Raw genomic sequence first — 12,715 nt, 5'->3', positions numbered from 1 at the left:
TGCTCCTATGTAAGCTTTCTCCACATGTTCCCTTGTTGGGTTAAATTCTTTGATATATTAATCTTTTGTGTGCCCTTTTTTGTTTTGACCATATGAGACTCCTGAACTTTTCATTCACATAACTTTTCATTCACATACTTTTTTATTTCCTCATTGTTATCTGGGCATTCTTGCCTACTATATTCCACTTTTACGTCCATTTGACATTTTGTTTTATCTACGTGTTTTTTCTTCTGTCAAGTCTTTCTTGTGTGATCAACTTACGCCATCGCTGATTCTCCATTCTTTAAATAACATAATAACCGAACCATGACAGATGCCTATAAAGGAAAAGTGCAATTTCTACCAATAAGAATAAGATGTGTAGGAAACTATGGTTTAAAAAAAAAGTTAAAAATAAAAAAGAAAACTGTAAATAAAAAAAATCCAAACATAAAGTAAAATTATTGAAGCTAGCTGCTCTTCAAAAGAAGCCCGCGTTTAGTCCCCAACATTATCTACTTCTCAGTAAGGCGCTCGCTCTTGGACAGTTCCGTTGCTAGTATCGGTCGTATGGAGAAAGACCTCTTCCTTTGACGCAAAATATAGGTATTTTTTATGGCAACGCGATAGGCTCTGACGATTTTTATCCATAATCTCATTTTAAGTTACATCTATGGCGTTGAGCAATATGTACATGCTCACCGCCCATCATACACTCAGGGCTCTTCCCCCACTCAATACTTCTACAGCAGGAGCAGGGCCTGTACGATGTGGATGTTCGATCACAAGGAATACATTTTTTTTAAGGGAAAGAAAACGGAATAACACAGGAATTGTTGATAAGCTTCCTAAATCCATAGATTCTTTTCGATTGCTGGCTAGAAAACATACTGGCGCAGGAACATTTAATGTAAGAGCTCCACCAACTTTACTTCTTTATTTTCAATTTTTTACAAGGTCTCTTTGCAATATGCTAAAGAATCGTAGTGCCTTCAGTGGAAAATGAAGTCAGAGGAGATACGAGTACCTCTTTTCTATTTGAATGTGTTTTTTCGTTATCAATTGGACTTTCAAGACTGTCTAGTACCATAATTTAAAGTGACAAATGGCAAGTCGCACGCGCTTTAGTTTTACAAGCTTGGACATGTTTACTCAGAGATATCATAAAAAAATATATACAATAGATGGTACACAGCTTATATGTGATTTATCAATCATTCAAAACTGTGACAACCCAAATGTCAATAGATAACAATTCGAAAGAACAGAACAGATATTTTTTAACATATTGGGAATCAACGAGGGGATTGGGGGAATGCGAAGGTAACACTGTCAAACAACATATTTTGGTGAAAACAATTGAAAAATGCTAGAGATTTACATCCAGGACTTCTCCGACCCGTGATTTAAACTTTAAAATTGGAGTCTAAAGAAAAGGAGTTTGAATTTTGACATTAGTGATAGACAGTGATAGTCAAAATTTGAAAATTTAGCTCGTTTTTGTCTATTTTTATTTTTCTTTGTAGTATAGATTTCCAGCCTTCGTTTTCTGTGTTCCAAATTTGCTTATATACTAAATATTTGCAATTGTATTTTTTTTTTTAATTAAAGGAATTAAATTCCCAATAGAGAACTTTTCAGCCTTTTATAGGAAATCAACTTCCTTCCATAGTGGATCGCTTGCCCAAGTTAAGGGTTTAGGTTATTGGCTAGAACTGCTAAACTACTTTGACTGCCCCGTTGGATATTTGGTGGACCGGAGGTTTGGTGTTCTCTCTCTGTTAGAGTTGAATTTAACTGTTGTGCATTTCAACTAGATTGCGTTGGTTTATGCTTGGTATTGACCAGTTAGCACTTGCTTTTGTGGCTATTTGCTGCCTGTGGAGGACAAATGGGGTAAAGTTTTTTACGAGTAGCTTGTGAAGGAAGCTGCTTGTTGGAGCCTATACTGAAGTCTCATGACTGTTTTGCTAGATTCATAAATATATGGACAGCCGTGTTCCATTGAATGTAATGACCTCAACAAGTTTAGGAAAAACAAAAAATTTCACATCCTGATTACCAAGGTCAGTGAGGGCAAGATGAGAGCATACGATGGGCTGATATTGTCATTTAGCACTTTTTGATCACCAAGATCCCGTAAGGCTGAGAGCCTATGGTGTGGATAATAATTTGTAATATACTATTTTATTATTCAAATAAACAAAAATGCCAAAAGGTACAGCAATAGATTGCATGAACAATACAAGTACGCTGGAGCAAAAAAATGATATTTAAATACGTTAAAATATCATTAAAGAGATAATAGATAAATACCTATTCACCAGATGACAGGGATACTTGGAGACTGATACTGGTACCTGTATGACTAATATTTTTTTTTGTATTAACATAGACACAAAGCTAAATAACAATAGTAAAAACTTCTGAGTTACAATAGTACAAATCTCAGAATAGTTCAAAATCTTAACCAGCCTTAGGTTTCAAAAAAGAACTACTGTAAACACCTTCACATATACAGTGGCTAGTAATCATTACATACATACATTTGGAGTATTCGGCATTCATATAGAGTCTTGTTAATACAAAAAAGTGTTCCTGCCACCAAAAAGGTCTGAAAGAAGTGTCCAACACTGACTTATCAGTCTCCATGTCTTGGTAATGCTTGATCATGATGCTTCTTGCAGTCACCACTTGATTTGTCTTCAATATTAAGCTTTTCAATGAACTGGTTTAGGTTGTCCATTTCTCTTTGATTGAGCATATCCTTGTGAAGGGAGAAGTAATGGCACGAGACAATATCTTTTTTGTGGATCATGACTTGTCCTTCTCTCATCAGCATCATGAACTTGTTTCTGGTAATCTCTAAGGCTGCAGCAACCTGTGACATAATATAAAAATGAATGATTTTACATCCAAACTCAGTAAGCTGCCTCTTTCTCTATTGGAAAATCTCTCCATTTCTCTCCTTCCAAAGAAACCACAGAACCTCACAAGTAAGAACAGACCAAAAAGTGTTAGACTTGAGATCAAAGGATTCTACAAACCCAGTTAAGACTTCACTCCAACATAGACCAGGATTGACATTCCACACAATGGGAGATCTAAAGAAGATAGAACCACACATCTTGGGCAAAAGGATAGTAAAAGAATAAGTGTTCAAAAGATTCAGGAACAGAGCAAACACCACAAACAATAGGACAGCCCAACTCATGAGGTAAAGTATTACCAGCAACAGGTTTCCTCAAAAACAGCAGCCACCTAAAGCAAGACTTTTTAGGCTCATAGGGAGAGTGCCAGACAAGGTTAAAGATGAACTGCCATCTTGAGATCGATAGCTTCAGCCCCCAACCAAGGTTCACCGTGTCAAAGATAGAACAATCATCTTTAAGCATATTATAGATCTGCTTAGTATAAATAGTATTGAAACTAGAACCGTCTTTCCACTTTATCCACTTAAAATACTGTTCACTATTCATAGTATAACTAGGAAAAAAATTAGCCACAACTTTGCTAATGATAGAGAAAGTTTTTTTCTCAGTGTTGGGAATGTGATGTTTACTAGAGATCTCTTCCAATTTCCCTAACCGATTGCCAACCATAATATCTCTAACAAGGGAAATGCTATGTTTAGACCAATTCTTGGCAGAACAACTTTGAGTAAGAGCCACAGGTTTGCAATTAGTCTCCACCCCCCACCATAAAGATCTATCCACAACTGAATATGTAGGATAACCCCCACATGCACCCCTACTTAAGATAAGAGTTCTAACCTGGATGGAACCAAACACTGTCAGCTGAAAGTTACCAAACACTTTATCACATAGAGGAATATCAGTCCAACTCTTACCTTTTTTGATTCCTGATCTGTCTATATTATTCCTAACCAGAACTTTCCACAGTTCATCTCCTAACAGGGCATTCACAATCCATTTCGAAGCCATTGCCATACCATGTGCTTTGAGATCTCTGATACCCAAACCCCCTTTATCCTTGGGAAGGCAACACCATTCCCACTTTACACAGTGCCTTTTTTTGTTCCCAATTCCATTTGACCACAGAAAGTCCCTCAGAATTTTTTCTAGGCCAGTATTCTGATAGTTGGCAAATAACCAAGAAGATGAAAAATAGATGTGATGTGCAGAAATAACTTTTTGGACCACCTGAACTCTACTAGCTAGAGAGAGCATATGAGTTTGCCATTTTAGGTATTTTTTATCAATTTTAGAAAAGATCCAATACTGCATGTCTTTAAGAGAGGGATCAATAGAGAAAGATATACCCAGATATCTGACAATATCATTTGGCCCTAACCATTGCCATCCTTTGTTAACTATCCAATCCGGGGGAGAGAGGAACCATTCAATGATGGATGATTTATGAGGAGAAATTTTGGCCCCAGAGACTTCACAAAAATATAGAAGTCTATTAACCATGTTGTCAAAGTTACCTTCCTCTAACTCAACGAACGATGCTGTATCATTTGCAAACTGGGCATTAAGCAAAACCTCTTGATTAGGAAGAGTGATACCTCTAACCGGGGCCCCTAGGTGCGTAGCCCTAAAAATGTATTACAAAGCATCAATACCTATCACAAACAGAGAGGGTGCAATTGGACACCCTTGTCTAATGGATCTTTGTAGAGTAATACTATTAGTGGTATCACCACTAACATCAATGATAGTAGAGGAGTCTTTTAGCACGATATCAATCCATTTGCAAAAATAAGAAGGAAAGCCAAAGGCCTGAAGCATACCCTTCACAAATGGCCATTCAATTTGGTCATATGCTTTTTCAAAATCAAGTAACAACATCACTGCATTTTGATCATCATTTCTTGTCTGGTGCATAACTTCCCAGCTGGTGATCAAATTCTCAAGAATAAACCTTCCCTTGATAAACCCTGTCTGAGTTGGGGATATGAATTCATTTAAAAGGTTCCCAATTCTTTTAGCCAGAGCTTTAGCCACAATCTTGTAGGAAAGATTTAATAGTGTGATTGGCCTCCAATTCTTGACTTGGGACTTATGTCCATCTTTAGGTAGCAGTTTGATGACCCCTCTATTGATATTAGTACCTAGAGACCCCCTTTTGATTGCATCTTCATAGACTTCTAAGAGTTCGGAGGCAATCCATTCCACATTGTGATTATAAAATTCAACAGGAAGACCATCAGGGCCGAGAGATTTGTCATTAGCAAGAGAAAGAATAGCAACTTTAATCTCTTAGAGATAAGGGCATATCTAGCCTTCTAGCTTCAATATCAGAAATTTTCTTGGGAATCAACTTGAGGCATTGTTCAAGCCTAGAGTAGTTCTCTTTGGTAAATTCTGTAGTAAAGAGCTCCTCATAGAATGCAAAAAAAACATCTTTAATAAAATTAGGATCATTAGTGACATCATCATTAATCTGGATTTCCTCAATCATCTCTCTTTTGTGTTTGGCTTCTATGATGTTAAAGAAGTATTTAGTCCCATTGTCTCCATCCTTCATCTAATTCATTCTGGCTCTAATCTTCTGACCTTTAATTTTGTATTGTTGATGTTTTCTCAGATGGCATTTGGTTTGGCTAATCTCTCTTCTAGCTGTGGATCACATACCTTCAATTGAAGTTCTTTTTCAACAAGGTTTAAATTACTTTGAAGCCACTGCTCCTCTCTATTTCTATCAATGACTTGTTTTTTGCCTATGATCTGATAAAGCTTCCTATAAGAATCCACAGAACACTCCACCTATCTTTAGGTTGCAACTCAGAGTTACATAACTTACAAAGACTAGTTAGCATGCTAATGTCATCATCATTATCCTTGTTCTTAAATAAGGAAGTATTAAGTTTAAACGCTGCCTTACTCTTTCTTCTATCAACAGGAATGCTATCGACACATTCTGGCATATATTGGATGATGATCTGACATAGAAGAGGGGGAGACAATCACAGGAGCATGTCCATCCTGTTTTTCTATAGAGAATATGCGCTCTTCAATATAGATCCTATCCAATCTACAATGCACTCTTTGGGACCCAGCTTGATTGTTGCGCCATGTAAGCTAAATATCAGAGAAGGACTTCTTTTTGAGAGCCGAAGGGTCAGCAATTCTAAATTTCCTCTTGAAATTAGCCCAAAAAAACTGTTCATCACCTTTCCACAATGAAGAACTCCTCCACACTTATCTTCCTTGTTCTCTAACATATTAAAATCACCAACAAAAATCCAGTTTGCCTTGGGTAGATTATTAGACAACCATTCCCACAAAACAGCCCGGTCCCGAAAATAATTAGGGGTAGATATATTACTGACCCTGATAAAGAGCTCATTATGTTGAAAGATAACCCACAAATCTCTTTGACAGGGGGAGAACCCATTAGAGGAAATCTTACTAGCCCATTTTGGCCCTACCATAATTGTAGTACCCCCCTTACCTCTAAGATGATTGGAGTAGAATCCAATAGATTGATCCCATATGAATTCTAACAGTGTAAGCTTGAAACCCTACAACCTTAATCTCTTGAAGGCATATGATGTCCTTATCCCTAAGATTATTGCACCATTTTCTAACCATGTAGTTTCTGTTAGACATCTCAAGCCCTCTCACATTCCAGCTGTGCATTTATATTGTAGAGATTTGTTGTTCTCATAAAAGCTTGTTAAAACAATCTGGAAGATCTTTCCCTATTTTTCTATTCTCATTTGAAAGAGACTGTCTTTTAATTATTTTCCTCTTTTTTTTTGCAATTTTATTGGTAACTTCAGTGAATGGTTCTTCATTAGTACTGTCAACTACATTGTCAATGCTATTCTGGTAGACTATTGATTTTAATGTCCCAGCTAAAACCTTATCTTTATTCAAGGATTCACTAGGGGCTTTAAATTTTTTTTCAGCTTTTTCATTAATGGTATTAAGACCTAGCTATTGTGCATTTAGCTTGGTTGGGGGAGGAGCTAAAGCAATATACTCAACTATCTTCTTATCAGGGTTCGAGAATGGCTGGCAATCCGTTAGTGAATTGGGTATACTAGAGCCTGAGGGTACTACAACGAACTCTTCTTCAAACAAAGGGTTATTTAGGCTTATAAACTTATCACTTTCGATTGTTCCATTGAAACCCTTAATAGGGAAATCATTATTCAGGTTCTTGTGAGATTTTTGACTATCATTTAAACCTTTTTTTGAAGGTGGCCTGGTTAGATTAGGGGTATCAACCCTAGAATGTTGTACAATATCTCCTTCCTTACCATCATCACTCACCTTCATCCCCCTGGTTTAGTTTTAACATCGCTATCAAAGTTAGGCTTCTGCATGCTGCAGAGAGTCAGACACTCCTTTTTGGTGTGCTGATTCTTTTTACAATGGAAGCAGGACCCTAGATTTTCCATAAGGGAAACTTCCCACACAAATACCTCTTCTTCTAGTGCCATCAAAATGTAGTCTGGAAATTCAATAGCAGGTGCTAGGGCTATCAGAATCCTAGCATTAAGATGCGGTAGGGTATATGATGCAGAGCTTTCCCTTGATTAGGCAACTATAATTTGGTGTGGCCTTATGATTTCTTCAATACCCCAAAATGGGCTTCAGAGAGGGCTCTACACCTTTGAATAAACTTCCAAACAAAACCTGAACTAGGCACTCCCAAGAGTACAACTAGGTCTCTTAGCAAAATACCACCAAATACTTGGAATTTGCTTTGAATGGGAACCTATGTGTTAGAAGGGGAATGGAAAGGTTCCTGAACATCTAATAATCTAAAAATGATGGATTAAGACAGCCTATCTCATGCCCAAGAGCCCAAACAACAATTCTGGCTTTTAGGCCTAGTAGCCCCTTTTAGCCCTATCAATGAGGAAATAGAGACTTGGTTTGAAACTTCTCCAAAGGACCTAGCAAACAAAGTGGATATCCAGACACCCTTTTGGAAGTCACTCCAGATCCCAAGGTTTTAGACTCCCAAACAATCAGATGATCACTAAACCCAAAATGCAACAAATAGTCCTAATAGGCCTAATTGGTTAGGTTTGTGAAGGAAGTACACACCAGGCTATTGTCCAGGCTTAACCACCACTTGAGATACTTGGAGGGATCTATAAGAGATCACAATCCACCATCAGACATGTTTTATCCATCCCCAAAGTGCCTCTGACACTTCAATGTCTGCTGTCCTGAACTAAACACATAGAGATTTTTGGCCTAGGGCTGGGTTGAAAAAATAAGAAACCCAATTCTCATCTCCTATCCTTTTGGAATCCTATAGTACACCAACCTAACTTGCATTTTCCTGAGTGACATGAAATTCCCACGGTGGAAAAGCAAGTTAGGGCATTTTTGCCAAAAATTGCGAATGAAACAAGGGTTTTGGTGCATTCGAGAAAGATGTTTGAATATCTTTTGACTCAGACCACTTCAAACCTTCGAACCAATTGCAATGTCTTCCTAGAACATCCTAGATGCTGGTCTAGTCATTCATTTGCTCCTGCCAATCCGTACCAGTCCACGCACACACGTGTTGCAACACAATTATGAGGAAAAATGGGAGTTTTTATTGTTTTTCAAATGCAAATTACATTCTATGTCTTCCACCCGCCTGAAAGGGCTATATGAAGACCTTTCCTAGCTAATCCAACCGATTTTCAAAGGTTGTGACCGTTGGGAGGTAATTATGCAAAAGTTGTCAAACAACTCTTGTTGTAAAGTGCAACTTTTTGCAATTTATGCAAAATGTGCACTATAACCATACTAGGACCTTCCTCTAGTGTCTCAGGGACCTAAAACATGTTTAGAAGTCTAAGAACACAACTACCCTATCCTAGGACTAAGATTTGTTCAATGACCATAGTCAAAAACCCATGATTTATAGAACACCAATGGTGACTAGGCTTTACAAGTAGGCTTATTTGAAAAGGAAAACTACTTTTAATAGTTACAAAGGGCCAAAATTTAGGCTGAAGGTTTTTAATTTCTATACGTGAGGAGTGGCCTAGGCCACGACCTGCTCAACCTGTCCTTTAGCCGACTATTGAAAGGCCCTAAACAATGACCTGCCTACATTTCAATAAATTATTTTAAGCACTCTGTCCTGCATTCCATGGGTTTTAAAAAAAACGACAAAAATTCCTTTTTGAAGCATTCTGCAGAAACTTATTTGGACTCCTAGCTTCCTTCCCCAAATGTTAGCCATCCAATCATCAAAAAACTTGTCAGAAGGTAAAGAATCTTTGTCAAGACAAACAAAAGAGATAGCAATATCCTTCAATCTCATTTGCTCTATTGTAATAGCCAAGACCATATCCTCATTGGGGGAGAGAGAGAGAGAGAGAGAGAGAGAGAGAGAGAGAGAGAGAGAATTAAAGTCATTAGGTGCAGAGTTACCATCTCGAGTGTCTCCATAGGCTGCTTTTTCGGGTTCTCTCCCATCCAATCCACTTCCATCAGCTGAGGGTTGAATTTCCTCCTTCCCTGCAAAAAACTCCATTGAAAGAAGCCAAAGGTGGGCATTCTGGTTTAGACTGATCTGCTAAAACCACTTTATACGATGGCTTACTTCCTCCTTTATCATTACTCAGTAGGGTTTTAACAGGGGCATTACTGCACTCATTATCCATAACCCTTTGATCGACATCCATTCTGGACTCTAAACCATGATGACTATTCACTCCTTTGTGCATGAGTGAATCTAGTTGGGAGCCGAGAGGACTCAGCTCCTCCGACATGTTTACAAGAGCCCTATCCAGCACTCAAAAACAGATCACAAAAAAGACTTGCAAGCAAACACAACAATGATGACAAGGACATGCAGAATGGACACCGAAACCAAGGAAAATCACACAGGCCACATAAAGGAATGAGAAGGAACCACAAGGGTCTGCAGCAAGTACGACTACCAACGATGCGACCACCGAGAGCCGCCCAGTTGCAAACCCAATTTTTTTTTTCTCTGTATGAATAATATTTAAAAACAAGAGATCTGGGAGATTGGAGACACCATTTTTAATAAAAGTTAATAATTTCTTGAAAATAATATGACATACAACTTCGAGAACAAAACTTTAAACAGTCATAGAAGAATAGTAAATAGTAAAAATAATTTCTTTTTAAACCATTACAATGACAGGAAACAAGCCATTCAACTATCTGCACCCCTCTCAAAAAGTCCACATTGTCAGTAGATCTGATCTGTATAACTTTGCATGAATTTTTGTATCATCCCAAATATAAGCATGAAAATCACACAGGATTATTTTATTTACTTGCTTTCCTTTTTTGCCTTTTAATGCATTTTGCCATCAAATGTCTTAACACCGTCTGCGAGTCAGCGCAAGTATCTAGGACTTTTTCTAGCTGTTGAAAGATGTGTAGAATCTTTTTTCTTTAATACACTAAGCTCTACATTAGTAGCTAAATCGAAAGAAACCATAGCTGTAATCTTCTCATCTGCAACAAATGATGGATAAGAAGAATCCTGCTGAGATGGATATGGCTTCTTCACCACCCAATTGCATCCCAGACTAAGGAATCTTCTCCTTCAACTTTTACCAGAAATCAATATCATTAGAGGCACAAAAACGAACCACATCCACATTCCCCAGAGGGCCGAGATGACCAGTCCCTGAAATGCTCTTCACATGATTAACGGACACAGGATCTGGGCAAAAAACATTGCTTTAAGATGGTGTATAGACACTGCCCCGGATTGAAATGAATTGTTAGGCATGACAGGAGCTCATTTTCTTGCCACAAAATAATTCAACCCACAGAGAAAGATCCATAAGAGAGACCACTCAACATTATTAAATTTCAATCTTTCTACGGTTTTCAGATAGTGCAATTTGTTTTCTTAGACTGAGTGTAATTTGGTAATTATAAATATGTGCAATTTGTTGATTTAAAAACACATCTTTTATTACTATGATATCAACTTTAGTGCATTCAATTCGAAGCATGGCAAGGCGTAACAAACAAGTCTATGATATTGGTTGATTCCGGCCATGACAGAACAAGTCTATTTGCATGAACCGGATTGAATTAGTATTTCTCTGAAAAGGCTTTCTTTGGAAAATAATGGAAATGGGGAACTCTAATGTTTCTTGAAGATTTTTTTCTTTTCGAAATAGAATAATTTTAGCAGGTTTTTATTTTCTTGAAATCTTATATTGTATTTTTGCTCCCTTGCTTGAAGCCAGAATACAGATGAATATGTAGAGGAGGAACTGGATAAACTTCTTGATGAGTATGGTGAGATTGTTTATACAGATCCTAACCAGAGGTCCCCTAGTTCAGAGTTAAATGATGATGTAGAGAGCTTATCATGTAAGTCTAAGTCTCAATTAAGGATTTTGAATTCTTCAAATTTTCTGACAGGGAGGTGTTGTTAGGAAGACTACATAAAAATTATTTGCAAATAAAATAATTGTATTTTTTACTAGTGACAGACACTTATTTTAATATCACAAAAGCACTCTTTATACACCACATATATGTTTCTTGACCATATATGTGTATTACTATATAATGTAGCACAAACAAATCCAAGTTATGTCCAACTAACAGGATTGAGTAAGCTATATATTTTTTACAAATGATGTTTGAAGATTCAAATCACTTCTGTTCTAAATTTGAAATGAACATTTGTGTCTTCAGTTGTTGTAGCTCTAGCAAAGGCTGCAGATGATGTTAAGGCAGTTGACATTCAAGTTTTATGCGTGAAGCGTCTTGTGTACTGGACAAGCTTTTTCATCATCGCTACAGCCTTTTCAAATCCACAAATTGATGCAATAGGGTAATTGTAACATAATATGACTGAGTTATTATAAATCGTAAAATGATTTGGTGTTTCCTTTTTACTAGAAAGGATCTAATACTTGTTATGGCTTTCTTCAATTTCAAAGGAAAAGAATGCGTGATATAGCAGAACAGCAGTTTAAGAAGTTTCCTACAGGAGATGTCAAACCCAATTCCTGGACATTGCTGGACTTTGGTAAGTTCTTGGACTTACATTCTTCATTTTGTATGTTTTAATGGTGTCCTGTTTAAATCGATTGCAATGTGTCCGTGAAAATATCAAATGTCTATAAACAATCTGCTCATGACACCGACAGAAAGATCAAAAGTTGAGGGGTTCTAGAATTCCTGTCCTAGGCAATCAATAATAGAAGACCAGTGCAATTGAATTCCAGTTTTCAATCAGCCTCTGTGTGGCATGGAACTATGTGATAACCAGGCGTTGTTTCTCCTACGTACATACAAAAAAATGCAAAATGGAAGCTTACTGTGCATCCGTAAAAGCACATTTACACATAGAATTCTGGAACAGAGGGGAATCTCTTCCTCCTCGTTCACTGGGGTTTGCTATGGTTGTTTTTTGAGATGGAGTGAACTCTTGTAAGGCATTAGTTGTTTTGCTCCTCCTTGTGGGCATATTTTTTCATGGCTCAATTGCCTGTTATTACAATTTCCTAACACATGCCATGATCCTTTTTCTTGATTTAGTTGTGTTCTAAGAAGAATAAGGTGGTGCCATACATCTTCTCCCGTTCTTCTATACATTTAATGCTTCAGTGTTTAGGCTTTTGATTCTATAATGTACAGCTCTCACATCTTGAGCCTATTTATATTTTAATTCCTACATCTGTTCCTTGAAGTTTTCTTGCCTACTTATCTGATACCTTTCTCTGTATGCACACCGCCATGCTCAAGGATTTCATGGTTTTGTTGATCATTCTTGAGCTTCTGTCTATTTGCAA

At 37.3% G+C, this 12,715-nt stretch overlaps 1 protein-coding gene across 1 annotated transcript in view; it reads left to right on the top strand.

Annotated features, from left to right (window-relative positions):
* Positions 1–465: 465 nt before the first annotated feature.
* LOC149543554 (Lojap-related protein) overlaps positions 466–12,715 on the top strand; it is a 57,590-nt gene continuing 45,340 nt past the window's right edge. The window contains exons 1-4 of the mRNA XM_089798339.1: positions 466–892; positions 11,156–11,282; positions 11,613–11,751; positions 11,861–11,949. Of these exons, the coding sequence (XP_089654465.1) occupies positions 656–892; positions 11,156–11,282; positions 11,613–11,751; positions 11,861–11,949 (592 nt within the window). The 5' untranslated portion in view covers positions 466–655. The remainder of the gene's footprint in view (positions 893–11,155; positions 11,283–11,612; positions 11,752–11,860; positions 11,950–12,715) is intronic.

Source organism: Cupressus sempervirens, chromosome 8, assembly GCF_028749045.1.
Source record: "Cupressus sempervirens isolate cs-2001-9-10 chromosome 8, ASM2874904v1, whole genome shotgun sequence".
NCBI classification, from domain to species: domain Eukaryota; kingdom Viridiplantae; phylum Streptophyta; class Pinopsida; order Cupressales; family Cupressaceae; genus Cupressus; species Cupressus sempervirens.
Note: the sequence above shows the minus strand (reverse complement) of the source record. Positions and strands in the feature narration are given on the sequence as shown.